This window comes from Pseudonaja textilis, chromosome 4 (genome assembly GCF_049901715.1).
Source record: "Pseudonaja textilis isolate UNSWEBS1 chromosome 4, rPseTex1.2, whole genome shotgun sequence".
Taxonomy (NCBI): domain Eukaryota; kingdom Metazoa; phylum Chordata; class Lepidosauria; order Squamata; family Elapidae; genus Pseudonaja; species Pseudonaja textilis.
Window position 1 is genome coordinate 64961568 of NC_141993.1, and position 20167 is coordinate 64981734.

Consider the following 20167-nt stretch of genomic DNA (forward strand, 5'->3'; position numbering starts at 1 on the left):
TTTCTGTGGGGATGTGTTTGGGAGCGACAGCAAAGTTGAATCCTTTTGAAAGGACCTTGGTTTCAGCTTCAGTGAGGATCTTGTCTGAGATGTTGTGCACTGTTTATTTCATGTGTGGCTGTGGCGGGGGAGGAGTTGGTTTCTGGCGTTGTTGTAGTTTCCTGAGTTTGTTGGTGTGTGTGTCTGTCTTGAGGGTGGTCTGTGTTTCGGCTCTCCAGACAGCGAGTTGTTTGGATTTGTCCCAAAGTAGGGGGTGAATCTTGTTGCTAAGTCTGAGGTGGAGTGTGAGGAGATCTTTGTTGATTTGGTCTAGGAGAAACCTTTTTGTGTGAAGTTCATTTCTAATTAGGGCCAATTCTGTTCTTTTTAGGATGCGTTTGGTGGCTGCTGTGTTGGTGTGGAATTTCAATTAGAAGCTTGTGGGAATTAAATTTCGATCTCGGCAGTTGCATAGGAATGCAAGGTCACATAAAATGGAAGCTCTTTGGACTTCAAGTTTTTCATAAGTCCTGGTCAGATGGTGGGTTTCCTCCCCGTAGAGGTGCAATATTTGTTTTCTGAGGTTCTCGCGGGTATTTGTATGTGGATCTTTGGTTGTTCGAGAGCCGAAACACAGACCACCCTCAAGACAGACACACACACCAACAAACTCAGGAAACTACAACAGCGCCAGAAACCAACTCCTCCCCCCCACTGAAGCTGAAACCAAGAAACCACTGAAGCTGAAACCAGAAACCAAGCCCTCCTCCCATATATAAAAGGCACTACAGACAAAATCAGCAAGATCCTCCAAAAACACAACATTAAAACAGCATTCTGCACAAACAGAAAAATATCCACCATCCTAAGAAACCCCAAAGACAAAATCGAATTAGAAAACCAAGGAGTATACGAAATCCCCTGCACTGCCTGCCCTACCACATACATTGGACAAACTAACAGAAGAATAAGTGCACGCATTGAAGAACGTAAGAACTCAATCAAAAAAGAAGAAACGACCTCTTCCCTGGTCCAACACCTCAAATCCACAGGACATGAAATTGACTTTAAAAATACCAGAACTATCGCCAAAACCAAACACTTCAACAGCAGAATAATCAGAGAAGCCATAGAGATAGAAAAACGCCCACACAGCATGAACAAACGAGATGACACCTCCCACCTTCCAGCCATTTGGAAACCCACCCTCATGAACAGACGAGTACCTAACATGAAGAATGACACCAGACCCACACCCATGAGAGCCACACAAGATGCCACCACCACACTTCCATGTAGAAAACAGACTCACACCCACTCAGAAGATGAGACACGGCCATGGACCAGAAGCTGCACTGCAGCTGCATCACTACCCACTTCAAACCCCTCCGAGCCATACATGAAGCAAACCGACACCCACTATGAAGATGCAGCACGACCACGAACTCGAAAGCCAAACAGCAAGATCACAGCTCACCAACTCAAATCCCCAGCAACTAAGACTAACCTGAGCACAACCAAGCCCCCACCTGAACAGAACATGCCTCCAACCAATCAGAACACGGCCAACCCCCAACCAATCAGAACACAGCCAAACCCCTACCAATGAGAACACACCCCCACCCAATCAGAACACAGCCAAGCCCCCACCCAATCAAGTCCCACCCCACTAGCAGTTAAAAGGAAGAAGCAGCTGCAATCTCACATCACTCTGAGAAGCAAGAGCCGAAGACAGAAGCCTGAAAGATGATGAATGAGACTTCATCGAAACATTGCCTAGATACTTCGAATCTTACGCGGGAGAAAACCCGAACAACCAAAGATCCACATACAAATACCCGCGAGAACCTCAGAAAACAAACAAACAAACAAACAAACAAACATACATACATACATACATACATACATTCATTCTCCTATTACATAGATGCTCTCTAACTGTTTGGGTATATAATTACATTCCTTTACTATGTATTTTCCTCACTGGCCCCATTAAGATACTGTGTACATATGGTACTGGTGGAAGAACAATGAATAAGGACCATCAATTTAATAAAGTCAACACAATCTATTTGATTTGTGGTGAGGTCTGGCCATGGAAAAGTGTAACTGAATGAGATTCTAAGAGAATGAACTCACTGGATATGACTTACAGAAATACCATCAAAGGAAAAAGAAAGAAACATTGTGAAATATTGGATGTATGAATGAGGCCATCCATTGTGTAGCTTTCAGAAGAAATATTGGATTTTCAGCATGGAAAGAAATAGGAGAGAACAGACCAATGTAACATTCTTCGCTGTCTTCTTAAAAAAAAACCCTGCTCCATAAGCAATCAAAGATTACATAAAATGGTTTTATCTTTGAGAAAAATGATTTTGACTCCATTAGCTTTTAGAAGTTTCTAAATTTGTGTTTTAAGAAATAGTGATGTTAAATAAATAACAATTTTGTTATTTTGTCAGTACACTAAGAAGAAATATAATTTTCACCCATTCTTTTTCCTCCCTGTAATTCTAGGGAGGTTGTTGATAGATATGATACTTCAAGGAAAACTCTGGAAAACATGTCTCCCTGTTCTGATGTTCAAAGCCCATTGAATCAAAAGCTCCTATATTTTTAGATACCTATTCTTATACATTATTTGTTTTGCAGTAATGGAATCCTTCAGGATTACAACATTTGAATATTTACACACTGTTTGATAGCCATCACATGATCCATGGATGATATTGTACAAAATCAGGAGTGGTGAAAAATGAAGACAATCAAATTAAAAGTTGCTTGTCCAATGGAGATCCTCTGATAATCAGGTCCACTTGAAAAGAACCTCAGATTTGGCTCCTTCTGAATTTGCATGGCATCTACACTTCTGAAACTTCCCTGCTGACCTTATATACTTTTTAGAAGAGCTAGCTGTAATTACCATCAAAACATTGTCCATTGAGTTTTAGTTTTAGTTTATACTGGCACTTGATTGGCAAGAAGTTGAAAGAATACATTCTGATTTCAAATTCACAGCTGGAGTTAGTTTTAGCTTCTATATAAATCTTTACTATTTAAATGCACCCACTTGATATAAAGGTTACTGAGTGAGTCTGTAAAGATTTCTACAAGGTCCTTTAATTTGACAACTTTCTTTTTTATCAGTAGGATAGAAGCAGGATGTAGGAAAACTACCATTTCACAGAAATAGGAATCAAAGCATGAAGCATTTAAGTCTGTTTGGAAAGGGAAAATCTATCATAAAAATTACATATATGATATTCAAATGTGACTTAGAATTATAACCTGACAAAAGAAGTAACACTTTTATTGTATTGATAGTTATGTAGCAAAGTTCCTACTGATTTGGATGAACTTATTTCAAACTTTAAATTGTCATGCTTTTAATATACAAAGGAATACTTATATTAAGTAGACAGCAAGTTCATTCCTATTTTTTTTTTGCCAAAATTCATAAGTGAGCATTTTTATAGCAGTTGTTAAGGTAACAACTGTTTTGCTCAACCTTAAAATTAACAAATATAAAACAAAAAAATCTTGATTAATTTGAGCAGCTGATCAGATAAAATCCATTATTTAAAAGAGGGAGACCAAGGCTCAGTGATAAATCATTTAAGTTTTTGTTATTGAAATACTAAGTTAGATTTTCGGCAACAATTTCTGCTAAGATGCACTTTAAAAGACATTGTGTATATGACTCACAGGAAGTTGTACTTGATTCATATAGTTTTGCCTTTTATATATTTTAATTTTACATTGTTTTATTAAGGAGCTGTACAAATGCCTGTATCTTATAATGCTTCTTTTTAATTAAATCCCCTTTGATTTCTACATTTTCCCTAAAGTTTTCCAATAAGTTTTCTAAGGTAAGAATAAAGAGAAGGGGTGACAGTGGGCATCCCTACCTTACTCCCTTGTTGATCTTAAATGTTTCTGTTCTGTCACCATTCATTATTACACTGGCCGTCTGCGTATAAATTGTCGAAATCAATTTAATAAATTTATTGCCAAATTGCATGCTTTTTAATTGTTGTGTCATGAACTGCCAATTAACATTGTCAAATGCCTTTTGCACATCGAGGAAGACCATTGCCAATTGTTTTCCTGGGTTTGCTTCATAATATTCTATTATATTCAAAACCATTCTGGTATTATTTTTAATTTGTCTATTTGATAAGAATCCGTTTTGGTAGCTATGAATTATATGATCAAGGGTATTTTTTCAATCTTTCTGCATTATGGACATAAGTATTTTATAATCAACATTTAAAAGGGATATGGGCCTATAATTTTGAATTAATTGATGGTCCAAATCTTCTTTTGGTATCAATATTATGTATGTCTCACCCCATGACTTAGGTAATTTTGCTGTCATCAGTACCTCATTATAGAGTTCTAATAATTGCATTTCTAGTTTTCCTTGGAGTGTTTTATACAGTTCCCCAAGGAGACAATCTGGTCCCGGTGTCTTATTGTTTTTCTGTTTCAGGATTGCCTCTTGCAGTTCTCTTAATGTTATTTCCCTGTTTATCTTTCCTTTATCCTCTTCTGGGATCATAGGTAGCCCTTTTCCTTCTAAGTAATGTTGGATATTTCCCTCTGGTATGTCTTCCCTACTATATAATTCCTCAAAAAAATTTTAACATTATGTTTTTTCTTTTCAGTTTGATGTTGTAGCGTACCATCAGCGTTCTTCAATTGTTGGATTGCTTTTTTTTCTTTTTCTTTCTTAAGTCTATAGGCTAGCCACCTTCCTGGCTTATTCGCATGTTCAAAATAATTCTGTTCTATCTTTTTCATGTCCTGTAACCACTCATCTTGTACTAACATATTCAATTTATGTCTAATCATTATCCTCTCCGTATTTGCTGTCTTATTATGTGGTGTTTTTTCTAGTGTTTTTTCTAACTCCGTAAGAGTATCTAGTAGTTTAGATTGTTCTCCTTTTTCCCCCTTATTTCTACATGTATTATATCATCCTAAATTTTAGGATGATAAATTCAAAAGCAGATTAAATGTAGAGCTACATTTAATCTGCTCTTTGAATTTATCATCCTAAAATTTAGTTTCTAATCTTATATTGATTTTATGATGCTGGTCCAGTTTTGATAATTTGTTGAAATACTATGGTCAGAACAGTGCTCAATATTCAAATAGGAACTGACCAAAACAGAATAAAATGAAATGACTGTTTCCTTTGATTTAAAAAACATTTTTCCACTGAAGCAGTCTAAAACTTCATGATATTGGTTGTGTTTTTTGGTAGCTACATCACACTATAGTTTCATCACACTTAGTCTGTAATTACCATTAGTAACCAAGAATTACTCATACCATATTTTTACATTTGGTGTCCATTACTTAAGGGAAAAATTGTATTTTTCTTTCTTAAATTTAAATTTGTCCCTCCACCCATCTTTTTTCAATCTCACAACTTATATTTGTCTTCCAGTTTATTAACTATTACACCCAATTTTCTCAGCTGAAAATTTGATCATTTCTTCCTTCTTTTTCATTTAAATTATTAACTTAAATCTTGAAGGATAATTATTTCCAAACTGAACAGGAAGTACAGATGACCATTATTTGAATATGATTTTGAAATGATTATATTATTAGTAACGCTGGATGCTTAACATTACAAAAATAGCTCAAATATTTTTGCAGAATCTGTAGTCAAAATTCTAAACTACATAAGACTAACATTAAATCAAGACAAAGCAATACCAAAACGGTTTGTATTTGCAGCGTACATTATTTCCTTTCTATTTATCTTAAGCTTAGAATCCAGTAGAAGCTTTAGTTTTTGATTCTTATGTAGGCAATTCCCCCACCCCCATGTCCAATAGAACCATTAATATAATGGCCTTGCCTATAGTTACTGCTGAAATTCAGGGTCTGTTGTTCAGTTCATATAAATCAATTATATATGAATATCTCCTATTCTATAAGACAATTTCTTTCTTAAAGCCTTATTGTTGTAATAGGATTACAATATAACGAAAATGCAAAATGTGAATGTAAATGAATTCCAGGTTCCAGGCCACACAAAAATATGAGTAGCTTCTCATGCACTTTCTTCATGCACTTTTCCATTATTTGTATATTAGATGTACAAATATCTATTGTACATCTATTTATTTATATATTAGACTTATTCTTCCTTAAAATAACACTCAAGAAAGCTGATAATAATAAAATATAAAACAATCACAAATGTATGTATCTCAGCCTGCACTTCCAATTTGGATGGCAATTTCTAAATTAGAAACATTACCTTGCATAGTGTAAAATAGTATGAGCATGCTTTGAATTAAAGGGGACATTGCACTCATTATTAGGACTGATAATCTAGACTATCTTTCTCTATATTATTAAAAAGCAATAAGCAAAAATATTCATTCACCTAAACCAGGGGTAGTCAACCTTTTTATACCTACCACCCACTTTTGTATCTCTGCTAGTAGTAAAATTTTCTCAAACTGCCCACCGGTTCCACAGTAATGGTGATTTATAAAGTAGGGGACAAAACCCCTACCACCCACCATGAAAGCTGGAATGCTGACTAGTGGGTGGTAGGGACCAGGTTGTCTACAACTGACCTAAACTATGATCAGCAGTAAAAATCAATACCTGGTAATGAAAAAGAACAAAAAATGTAGGTGCCATATATTTGGCAACTAAGATAACTGTTTTAGGTCTCACCAAAAAGCACTCAGTCAATTCTGAGTCCTGGCAAAAACCTCTTTATTTACAATAATGTGAATTTTTTCATTCACAGGCAGCCAACAGCTCGACAAATAGTCTCATGAAGGTAAACTAATTATCTCAAACCTTCCTCAATCCTGGGATGCTGCCTGGTAAATAGTTCCACACTCACTGTTGGCAAGGAAGGCTGGGTTTACAGACAAATCTCCACAAGGCTGGAACAAACAAATGACCGAATGAGTGAGTTTTTTTCCTGCAAAAGCTCCCTTCCCTTTTGCTCCTCTTAATCCTGATGGTAGGGGCCATTCATCATCCACTTGTGGCCTTGCTCCCACGTTGACCCTGAGTTCTTAACTGCTCCTTTCTTTTAGCAGCTCTGCGCATGTGCAGGTTGAGAACCTGTTCCAGCTGCTCCCCAGCCTTACTGCTATCTTGAGTCCAAAAGCTGCTGCTGACTTCCAGCCTGCCCAGGCCCCATCTGTGCCTCTGATGCAGTTCCCTCGTCTGAGCCTTCCTCAGCTTCCAAGATTGGCCAAGCTTCTTCCCAAACCTCCTTACTACTGTCCGACTCTGCTGCCAGCTCCGCCAGTGGGTCACAACAACTGTAACGATTATATCAATCCTGAATGAATGGGATCTGGTCTTATGGAACCAAGTTGCATGGAAGTGAAGATATAGGTTTTACTATGAATGGAAGAGCAAAAATGTATGTTAGAAAATCTGAATTATTATAGTGTGCATGAAATTGGGAATTCATAGATTGGTACATGTGGCAAAAGAATTAATCTAGAAGTATTATTAATTTGAATGTTTATGAGAAATGTTGAAAAAAAAAGAATACTGGGATATAAAATATTCTAAATGTGTGACAGACCATTTTTTACAGAAGTTTCAAACTACATTTAGGAGTATTTTATACCTTCTATTGCAGTGGTCATATTTTTTATGGCCCTTGAACTGCGGCATTAGAGAATGACATTTTATTCTGACCTTTCTTAAGAAATCAAAAGCTTTTAAAGTGTTTAAATGTATTAATTATATTGATGGCTTACCTAGTTAGAGGACATCTACAAATCTGAGTTTGACATCTGAATGCATATGTGAATTCTGAGTTACATTTATAGAAACATTTAAATGCTATTTTCAGTTTTGTCAACTTATTTTTTTCAAAATAGTCTTATAGTTACCTAAAAAGACCATGGAAATGTAATTGGATGTTGAAACAAGTGAAATTTATGTAATATTATATAATGTGGTCTATCTGTAACTTAATATATTAAAAGAATGTATAGAATCACTTTTCTCAACTAAGACAATATTATTTAGATGACAATATAGAGAGAGCTAAAGGTCAGATGAATTATAAAACTGTACTGAAAGCCATCTTGATTCACACTTAAACAATGTGAATAGAAACCTCTGATCATAGAAGCTCAAAACGACGCTATAGAGCACAGCAAACCAGAACAACTAGGCATAAGAACAATTTTTCCTGAAAGCCATCACTCTGCTAAACAAATAATTCCCTCAACACCATTCAACTATTACAAAGTCTGCACTTAATAGTAATAGTAATTATTGTTAATCTTCTCATCACTCCTTATCACCCATCCCTTCCCACTTGTGACTGTATGACTGTAACTTTGTCGCTTGTATCCTTATGATTTATATTGACTGTTTCCTAGTATGATTTGATTGCTTATTGTACCCTATGACTATCATTAAGTGCTGTACCTATGGTTCTTGACTCTTGGTGAATGTATCTTTTCTTTTATGTACACAGAGAGCATTTGCACCAAGACAAATTCCTTGTATGTCCAATCACACTTGGTCAATAAAGAATTCTATTCTATTGACACCAAGGGGCACAGTCACATATGCATAAGGTCCGGAACACTCTCTTATTTTAATTTCGCTCTTACAAAGTTACTCATTGAAAAATAGTGCATATTGCTATGTTTAGAATTATTTGGAGGCTGGAATTGAAATCCACATTGTCCATCATTTATAACAAATTGTACTGCCCACTGTTCTTTTAAAAACCATAATAAAGAGAAAATATAAAAATATGGGATCCCATATCTTTCTGTTCTTTTATCAATAAAAATCCTCTGGGGAAACAATACTTCACATGACCTACATATAGAAGCATAGATGCCTGGTAGACGCTATGATGATTTCAAAATAAGTGTAACTGATATCTCCACAACAATGATGTGAATTATATACGTTCATAATTTTATGTAAAACATGATACAATGTGATACAAGTATATAATTGGGTAATCTGTGAGATTATGTTAACACAGCCACCATCCCTTCCCTCTGTCCTCTGGAAAGGAAAAAAACATTCCATAAGAACAAGATATTTTTTGTTAACTCATAGACCAAATAAAACTGTGAACATGAAAGTTTTATTTTCTGTTGCAATCTTGCAACATTGTTATTTAAATATTCTAAAAAACATGTGCAAGCATACACAGATACACTTTATGTCTGAGATTATGCATGACTTCTACCCATAGTTTGCTTACACAAAATAAAAATTGACAGATAATACACAAAAGCAAAGCCCAATAAACCATATTATACTTTGTCCATTCTGTGAACTCAGGTATAATGTTTATGAGGAATAAAAGCTTGTGTATAAAAGTTTAGTAATTTTTAAACAAATGTGTGAATGTTCTTCAAAGTATACAAGATAAAATTCAACAGAGGAGAAATTATAGTTTATTTAGTCCTATTCATTCAGATCCATTGATTCCCCATTGTGGGGTAGATTTCACTAGCAGATTTCACGATTAGTTTAATGGTCTAAAGGCATATCTGCATGCACCTTCTTATGATTTAAAATAAAACAATGCCTCCTATTTTGTAGGTATTTCATGGAAATTTGACTGCACAGTCAACAATGAATCATTGCAGCTTCATTTATCTTAGATAAATGTTTAATGAGGTAATAAGAATTAAAATAAATATATTACTTTAAAGGTACCAAACAGTGAATGTTAACATATGAGTATTATTTAGCAACAGTTCAAATTTATCTTGTTATATGTATAAGAAAATCATAATTTACAAACACTAAGGAACATCCATTATTGACTTACTTTAAGAAAAGAGACTTTGTACTTACTGTGTGAGTACTATAGCCACAGCATCATTAAGGACACTTTCTCCAAAAAGGAGAGTATAAAGATCTGTATCAACATGAAGCTCATGAAAAATAGCTAGGACTGTCACTAGAGGAAATAAAAAATAATGTTATGCTCAGATTTTTTTTTGACTAAATGAATTAAAGGCCATACATACCAATAATGCTATGCCTTTTTAAGGTAAACAAAATTAAGGACAGGAAAAAGAAATGCAGCTAAATCAGAAGTGGTATTCAGCAGGTTCTGACCAGTTCTGGAGAACCGGTAGTGGAAATTTTGAATAGTTCAGAGAACCAGCAAATACCACCTCTGACTAGAGATTTTACAGTATCCTTCCCCTGACACACCCACCAAGCCATGCCCACAGAACCAGTAGTAAAATTTTTTGAATCCCACCACTGAGCTAAATCTAGTTTATGCCAACACAATTCACTATACCGCTTTATGTTTTTCCTTTTTAGAAACAATTGTGGTTTACCGTGTCCCAATAATTGCTTTATACATTTCCTTTTGATTTTTTTAACTTTAGTTTTTTCTTTCTGAATATCTCGTCAACTCTATCTGACCATGAGTTTTTTCATCTTCTCTTTCCTCTTAATCCATTCATCATTACTTCCTATATTTGTTTTCCAAATTGATTCTCATTTATTCTATGTAACCAAATTAAGTCAGCATATTCCTTTTCTACTGTTCAGTCCATATTCAATCAGCATTCATTAATTCTTGACCATATCCTTTTGTTTTATTGTATCTTAAGTACCCAATTTCTTCTGAATTTAATGTATGTTTATGTTCCTTGTGACTTACCCAACTTTTACTTGGATAAAACAGAAGCAATGAATGGCTGTGCTTTGTTTCTATCTTTTCACTCATTTTATTGTGCTAGTAGAAACATTCTACCTCTATTATCACATTCACCAACTAATATTCAGCTCCATATTTAAATAAAATGTTCTATAACTTTCTGATATGCATTCTTTAAATGAAAAAATGCACAATGAACAATATTTTTCATTTCATAGATTTCTCAGTGACTGATGAAAACTGTTCTACATGTACCCTGTCTAGCATAAAGCTGCAGGTGCTGGTTATTACCACATCTGTCCTTTCAGTCAGACTTCTGGCAGCTTCCTCCTTAAGTATACTTAACAAAACCATCCTCCCACAAGTTTTTTTCTCTTTTGGTATCACCTTTGTCGCTTTACCTTTTGTTTAAGGTTACAATATAGGTCCTCTACTTCAATCGCACTTGAGATCAGAAAATTTTGAGTGGTATGGTAATTAAGAAGGCATCACATAACCTGATTTTATGACATTTTACAATCATGATTGTTAAGCAAATCATTATGGTCATTAAGTGAAACATCAGATCATGATCATGATTGGCAACCTTCCTTGCCAGCTTTCCCATTGACTTAGCTTCTTAGAAGCCAAGTGAGGTTTTAAATCACAATCATGTGATGTCCTGCTAAATGACATTGGTAATTTGCTTAATAACCATAGCAAAAAAATATCTAAATTGGGTATGGTCATGTGAAGCTTTGTTTAATGACCACACCACTTAACAACAAAGTTTCTGATCTTAATTGTGGTTGTAAGTTGTAGACTCCTGTAATCATTTATGTACCAGGCACAAATCCTATTTTTGCACACATTTTGAATAATATGCATTGTTGTTTAATAAACAATTATATTAATAATATAGTATTTGTCTATTTCTATGTTGTCCGTATTTGCAGATTTTCTAGTTTGCAACATTTTCCAGCTGTGCCCCTGCCCATTGTTTCCAGACAATGATTTTTTTTCTACCATCAAGAGAAGCACTGAGGAGAATGTATTGGCAAGGCCAGATAAGTTTCTTCCTCCCTCACCCTTAAAATTTACATTTAATACTCATTATGAACTCTCCTGTCTGTCTAGGCATCTAGGATACGTATAAAGGATGAACGTGGATTTGGCATAATTGGACCACAGTCTTGGATAAATGGCTGAATGAATCATGGAAGGGTTGAACAAGCTCTACTTGGGTTTCCTCATTTCCTTCATTCTTTTTAAAAAAAGCTAAAATGGGGCAGCTATCTTTTGGAGTCATAAAAATGTCTAGGGATGCAGAGGGAGCTATATACATAATGTTGCTGACATATGCTGTAGACGCAAGAAATTTGTTTTGGTGAAATCTGGAAAATGTTCCCTTGCAATACTTTCAATAGTCATGTATACCAGAAAGATAATTGATTTATTAATCTACAGCAGGGGTGGGGAGGGGAGGGAGGGAGAGACACAGAGAAAGAGAGAGAGAGAGAAAGAGAGAAAACAGTCGGTCATGCTCAACATGCCCAATTCAATGACTAATGGAAATAAAAAGTTTCCCAACTGAACCAGCTATACTGAAAACTTGCATACTAAAAATAACAGTTCAAATTATAATTATAGATTCCTGGCTTTGCTGATCAGCCATCCCACTCAAGGCTTAACTAAAGAAAGAAAACATCAATAAAGCATTTTAATTACCAAGTTATTTATTTTTTCCCCTCCATCCTCTACAACTTACCAAATATTTTTTCAGCTATTTTATATGACTTGGAAAAAAATAACTCCAAGAAAGGAACAGTTGCTGTACAACTGTAACCATAGAAACACCAAATTAAAAAAGAGTGTTTTAAACATCCACCTAAATGAAGGTTCATTTCTGCTTGAGCAAACCTTTCCAGATGCAAAATTTTTCTTTAAGCTTTATATTTCAAAGATGAAAAAGTGAAAACTAGTATTTTTAGTTAAGAATGTTAGTACCCCAATGGTGTTTCTTAAAGGTAGTAAGTAGTATATTTTACAAGTCTACATCAGAATGCAGGTAGGATAATAATAACTCCAAAGGAAGTGGACAAGGTTATCTGCGCTGTTAACTCAGCAAGTTATTTACTAAATATAGGCTCCTTCTGGATCTTAAAAGCAGTCAAGGAGGGGACCCACAGTTGAGTCCATGCCATAGTATCAATATTTCCGAGGGAAGGGAAAGGGGCAGTGCATCACCTCTTCCTCAAGAAGCCATCCTTAGACCCAACGTCAATTTCTTCTTTTGAAGGGAGGAAAGATTGTTGAGAAGATGATCTGTAGCTAATGATAACCTTGGAGAAAACAGTGTGGTTATCCTGAACCTTTTTTTTCTTTCTTCCATATAGTTCAGAGCAATCTTATTTTGGGTAACTGTCTGAAATATGTTGTCCTCTCTGGGAAGCTGCAATGCAATTGCCAAGATTCCCACTCTTTTCCCAACTGCTTCATAGCTTGGTTAGAACCATGAATAAACATTTTCCAATACATTTGACATCTGACTACTTAAAGTCATGGGTGAATGCTGCTGCTAAGATTGTTTGCTTACTTTACCAAAAGATATAAAAAAGAGGTGGTGTATTTAGTGAAAATGCTGTAAAGCCCAATAATTTTGAAAAATGATTTATGACAGAAAAAAATTCTAAAAGTTGAATTTTCCATCAGCCACCTGCACCTTTTGCCCTTGATTTATTTTGGAATTCTTAACAGCAATTTCTGCATGGCCAATGTATCAAAAACTCTTGTGTTATTTCTTCACATATATTTTATACAAAGCACTATGCATGCAACAATATGTGTTTAATGCCTTTCATTCCTTTTCCATCCCAACAATGCCCATTCTCAATATTTATATAAATAAGTTATTTTTCTTCCTATTACAAACATGCCAGAACAGATTACTATAAATTACATGTCATAACATTTTAGGAAGAGCCAAGATGGCAGTGAGGCAACAATTGCTATAAAGAGTTCCCCCAATAGTTTACTTTTAATCTTTTTTTCTTCATCTTCTGTTTTAAATACCAGCACATTTTATTTTACATTTAGCCCTACATTCTATGTTCCAATATGATATCCCTATAGAAAGAATAGAGAGAATCTCCAAAATATAATTAACCATTATGGGGAAAAAAATTGTATATTGGATATACAATTATATCCAAGCTCATGAAAGAGCTAAAAGTCAACAGCTAACAAGCAAGGAGCCATCTCCTGTTACGAATAGCAATAGCACTTAAAATTATATACCACTTCATAGTGTTTACAGCCCTCTCTAAGCATTTTACGGAAGGCTATCATTTATTAGGAAGCTAGGTTTCATCTGGGTGCTTGGTTGGGGTGTGTTTGAGCTCGAGGTGTTTGCTTGGATTGTGGTGTGGAGATTCTTTTGTTTGTGAGTACAGGCTTCCAGATAATTGACAGTCTGGTGGAGTCATCTCTTCTATTCATGCTTTCAGGTCTTTTTTCAATCTCTATGGCTTCTCTGAAGCCGTTGGCTGTCAGTACTTTAGTCAGGGTGCATAGTTCAGTCTTTATGTATGTCTTGTCTGCCAGGCGTTTGGTTCTGGCGATTAGTGTTTTGGCTATGGAGTTTATCTGTGCTGGGTGGTGGTGTAATTGGGCGTTGAGGTATTGGTTGGTGTGTGTTTTCTTCTGGTATATGGTGTGTCCTAGTGTGCCATCTATTTTTTTGTAGATTAGTACAACTAGAAATGGTAGTTGTTTATTTGTTTCCGTTTCCATGGTGAATTTGATTTTGGGTTGTGTGCTGTTTAGGTGTGTTAAGAAATTGTTTAGGTTTTATTTTCCATGGGGCCAAATAACAAAAATGTCATCGATGTATCTTAACCATAGTTTGGGTTTGTGGGTGACATTGGCTAGGGCTTTGGATTTGCAATGACGGGTGACAATGGTGATCCCATACGGGCTCCTTCAATTTGCTTGTATCTTTGTCCTTTGTATAAGAAATGTGTGTTGGTTAAGCAGTGTTCTGCTAGTTCCATGAGGTGGTTGAGTGGTTGATATTTATTTTTGATGATTTCTAGGGGTTCTTTTATCGGAACTTGAGTGAATAGTGAAACCACGTCGAAACTTACAAGCAGATCTTTTTGTTCCACGTGTAGAACTTTGATCATTTCCAAAAGGTGGTATGAGTTTTGTACAGCTACAGAATTATCAGAGAAGCCATAGAGATTGAAAAAAGACCTGAAACCATGAATAGATGAGATGATTCCACCAGACTGTCAATTATCTGGAAGCCTACACTCACAAACAAAAAAAATATCCACACCACAATCCAAGCAAACACCTGGGCACAAACAGACCCACCCCAATACCTCCAGCTCAAATACACCCCAACCAGGCACCCAGAGGAAACCTAGCTTCCTAATAAATGATAGCTGTCTGTTTACCCGAAGCCAAGCCGCACTAATAGCCTCCAATACAGGAAACACAATGTTGCCAGCCAATCAAGAAAAAAAAAAGCCACAAAACAGACAGAAGATCTTAGAAACACCAATCAAGCAGAACACAGCAAACTCCAAGACCAATAAACACAGACCAAGATTCCCAACCAATCAGGATGAAGAAAAAACCATTCTAACACAGCAGTAGGCCAGCACCAAATTTAAAACAGAAACGGCTGTGATAGTCTGACTCACAGACGAACACAATACAGAAGCCTGAGTAGATGAGATATACCGTGTCTTCACAAGATATGTGATGAGGAATAAGCTACCAAGGGAGATTCATGTCAGATTTACTAAAAAGACTATTAAAACACAAATATTACAAGTTGCAAGAGATAAGGTGTTGAAATACAAAGGTAAAGAGATTGTGGTTTTAAAACAAGTGCCCAGAAGAGTGAGAGAGATGAAAAGAGTATATTGATTTTTGACCAAAAAGTTATTGGAAAAAGAGGTGAATTATAGATGGTTGATTCCAGAAGGATTAATGTTTACATGGCAAGAACAGAGACACAGAATCGACTCAATTGAGAAAGCAGAAACATTCTACAATGATTTTTTTGGAAGAAGAGAAATAGAGACAGAAAAAGAGACCATCTCAACTGAACCTCAACAAGACCAGATGGGAATGGGGAAAGAAGAAGGTGCGGTAGGTGGACAAATGGAGACCAAAGAACAACGTGAAGTAAGATCTACAAGAACTGTTAGACCTAAATACAAAACATAACCATGGATTATTAGAGAAGTTAGAGAAGTTAAAATTTGATATAATTTGCCTACAAGAAGTACATATTAAAAAACAACATCAACGATTATTGGTACGACCAAAATTGGGGAAAAATTTTACTTCCTTGACTAACCGTAAGAAAAGAGGAGTGGTCCTGTACATTAAAGAAACTATTGCAGCAAAATTGATTTATACTGATGAAGATGGAAGAGTATTAATGGTTGAAATAGTGGATAACAATATAAAAACACTGCTTGTTGCAATTTATGCTCCGAATGATAAACAAGAAGAATTTTATAAAAAGTTACAAATGAAATCAATTGGACTGGACCATGTTAATATAATTATGATGGGAGATTTTAATGGAATTGTAGATAATAAATTGGACTATACAGCGACAGCATTAAAACAAAATAGAAAGACTCTCCCTAAATCCTTTTTTAAAATGGTAGATGAATTAAATTTAAAAGATATATGGAGAGAAAGAAATGGTAAAACCCAACAATATACTTTTTATTCAAATAGACATTTATCATGGTCCAGAATAGATATGATTTGGACTTCATCAGAATTAATATCTACCATTCAAGAAATAAATATAGAAACGGGTATATGGGCAGACCATAATCCAATGACAATTAAATGGAAAGGACAAAGAAGAAGATCTAGATGGACATTAAACAATGCTATTTTAAAGGAAAAAGACTTTACACAATGGATGGGCAAAGAATTGGCTTTCTTCTTCAGTGAAAATAAAAAAGAAGATACTTCAATGCAGAATATTTGGGATACAATGAAGGCATATGCGAGAGGATTAATAATGGATTATACAAAGAAAAAGAATATTAGGAAGAGGCAAACTATTAAAGCTTTAGAAGATGATTATAAAAAACTGGAAAAAGAATTGCAGAATATGCCACAGAAAAAAGATATTAAATTCAAAATGGATATAATTAAACATAAGATGGGTCAGGCAGAGAAAGAAGAATTGGCACAAAAAATTAGAAGTGCTAAACAGAACTATTTTGAAGATGTAAACAAACCAGGCAGATGGCTAGCATACAAATTGAGAAAGGAGAAAGAATCTAGGAAAATAGTACAGTTAACAGATGATCAAGGCCAAATGTGTTATGGTAATAAAGAGAAAAAGACAATTATCCAAGACTTTTATGGACAATTATATAAGCAGGAGGATTTTGATGAGGAAAGAATTAAGCTTTATCTACAAAATGCTAACCTACCCAAGATATCTGAAGAGACTGAAAAAATGTTAGAAAGTACTATAACAATGATGGAACTAACGGAAGCATTTAATAGGCAGAATAATGGAAAAGCACCAGGCCCAGACGGGCTCCCGGCAGAATTTTATAAAACATTACAAGAATCGTTAAGCACTCCACTGTTAGAAGTTATGAATGAAGCCATATTAAATAAGAAAATACCCCAAACATGGTCAGAAGCTTATATCACACTTATTCCAAAAGAAGGGGCCAATCCATCACAAATTAAGAACTATAGACCTATTTCTTTACTGAATGCAGATTATAAAATTTTTGCTTCCATCTTGGCAGGAAGGCTCAAAAGATACGTAAATAACTTTATTCATCCTGACCAGAATGGATTCCTGCCAAAGAGACAAATTAGGGATAATATGAGGGTAATTCTGGACACCTTTACAAGGCGCATCCTGAAAAACAAATGGCTTTGATATTTTTAGATGCCCAAAAGGCATTTGATAATGTGAACTGGAGATTCATGTTTTTGTTATTGGAACAGATGGGCTTTGCTAGAAAATTTATTCAAGCAATAGAAGCCATATATGATAAACAAACAGCAAGAGTAATGATAGAGGGAGATTTTACAGATTCTATTAATATAAGAAAAGGCACAAGACAAGGTTGCCCATTATCACCTTTGTTATTTGTATTGACTTTGGAAGTGCTGAATAGAAACATTAGAGAGGATCCAAATATAAAAGGAATGAAAATTAAGAAGGAGGAATTTAAAATGCAAGTCTTTGTGGATGATTTGGTTTTTATTTTGGAAGATCCTCTAGGAACAGCTTTAAAGCTACTGGAAAAGATAGAGCTGTATGGTGAGATGGCGGGCTTGAAAATAAACAAAGATAAAACAAAGATCTTGACAAAGAATATGTTATTAAAACAAAGAGATGAACTGGCAGATTTATTGAAAATTCAAGTTACGAATAAGGTTAAATATTTGGGGATACATTTGACGTCAAGATGTACTACATTGAAAGAGAATAACTATATTAAACTTAAACAACAGATAACACCTGATTTGAAGAAATGGGAAAACCTACAATTGTCATTGATAGGTAGAATTTCAACAATCAAGATGAATATTTTACCCAGAATTTTATATTTGTTCCAAACCATACCAATCAGGCTTGGTAAAGATTACTTTGAAGAATTAAATAAAAATGTGTTGAAGTTTATATGGCAAGGTAAGAAAGCCAGAATAAAATTAAAACTTCTACAAGATGCTAGAATTAGAGGAGAATTTGGCCTTCCGAATTGGGAGTTGTACTACGAAGCTGCAAATTTAATGTGGGTTAAAGAATGGATAACATTAAGAAAGACTAGATTGTTGACATTAGAAGGACATGATTTATTACTGGGATGGCATGCTTTTCTGTGGTATAAGGGAACTAAATCGCAGGGCTATTTTAGAAGGCATTATATAAGGGAGTCTTTATGGTTGAATTGGGAGAAAATTAAGAGAAAATGTTATTTGAAAATCCCAGTCTGGTTATCAACTATTGAAGCCTTTTCTTATCCTATAATATATGAGAAGGAACAAACAGTTAGATATGGGGAAATATTGGATGAAAAGAGTGAACTTAAAACAATGCAAAAACTAGAAGAACAAGGCATAAAGATGAATTGGTTTTCATATGCGCAAATACATTCAAGGTATCTTATAGATTCTAAAGCGGAGAGATTTTATGATAAATTGACTGATTTAGATAGGATCTTGACAGGTACTGATGAAAAAGTGATTTAAAATTATACAGTTATTTGTTGGAAATTTTATTAGAGGAGGAACAAGTTAAAGAAACGATGATTGTTTGGGGGAAGAATTTTGGATATGGGATTGATTTGGAGAAATGGGAAAAATTGTGGTCTCAAAATTATAAAATGACAATGTCAACAGCTTATAAAGAAAACTTGTATAAGATGTTTTACAGGTGGCATTTTTCCCCGACAAGAATTGCAAGAATGTTTTAGAACAAATCTGAAAAGTGCTGGAAATGTCATCAGATACCTGGCTCATACTACCAAATGTGGTGGACTTGTGAGGACTCTAGAAAATATTGGACTAAGATTCGCATATGGTTGGAAAAAATGACAAAGACAGATATAGACTTGAAACCAGAGATTTTTTTATTGGGAATCTTACCTGATATATATAATAAAAATTTGAAGTATTTGATTGTAAATATATTAACAGAGGCTAGGATTGTATTTGCTAAAAACTGGAAGAGTGAGAAAACTCCATCAGAGGAAGAAATTATTAAGAAAATATTGGATTGTGCTGAAATGTGTAAATTGACATTTGAAATTAGAGAACAAGAAGATAAACAATTTTATGAAGTTTGGGATCTTTTTTATTAATGGTTAGATAATAAAACATAATAATAGAATATTCAGATTTAGCATAAAAAAATTTTTTCCTTTTTTTTGATATTATCTTTATAAAACATTATCAAGATAGATTTGGTATGATCTTATGATTTATTGCAAAATAAACTAAGTAAACTATAGTTATCTCGTTAAAATATGAATTAACAAAATTATAGATAAATGGTTTTTTTAGTGATGATATTAGGTTATACAATTATTGATTGATAATATGAGCTATTATGTAATATAATTATATTAGTGATTAGGAAATGGATGCACAAAAAAAAAGTGGTAAACCAATCGATGCACTGTTTGTAAATTTATGAAGAAGGATGATATTTTTATGTTTTATGTGGTATGTCTATGTTGTTTTGTTGTTAAAATAAAAAATTTTTTTTTAAAAAAAATACAGAAGCCTGATGATGGCAGATGAGATTCTGCCGAAACATTGCTACAACTTTAAAAGCACAACTATAATGACATGGGAAAATACCCAAACACAGCTGAATACCATACATATAAATACCCGCGAAAACTTAAGAAAATACACACACACACACACACACACACACACACACACACGGCTTCATGCAAGGAAATTGCATGGTCCCAAAGACTCATTTCTGGTGGAGTTTGGGGGGAGAGGAAG

At 34.6% G+C, this 20167-nt stretch overlaps 1 protein-coding gene and 1 long non-coding RNA gene across 3 annotated transcripts in view; one reads left to right on the plus strand and one right to left on the minus strand.

Moving 5' to 3' along the window:
- LOC148125870 (uncharacterized) overlaps nt 1–7662 on the plus strand; it is a 45045-nt gene extending 37383 nt beyond the window's left edge. Inside the window, exons 2-3 of the long non-coding RNA XR_015743583.1 lie at nt 6767–6933; nt 7068–7662. This is a non-coding gene — a long non-coding RNA (uncharacterized LOC148125870). The remainder of the gene's footprint in view (nt 1–6766; nt 6934–7067) is intronic.
- Nucleotides 1–20167, minus strand: part of SLC9A9 (solute carrier family 9 member A9) — a 240860-nt gene that overhangs the window by 171674 nt on the left and 49019 nt on the right. For both annotated transcript variants that reach the window (XM_087933285.1, XM_087933284.1), the window contains exon 6: nt 9829–9934. In XM_087933285.1, coding sequence (XP_087789411.1) covers nt 9829–9934 — 106 coding nt within the window. The remainder of the gene's footprint in view (nt 1–9828; nt 9935–20167) is intronic.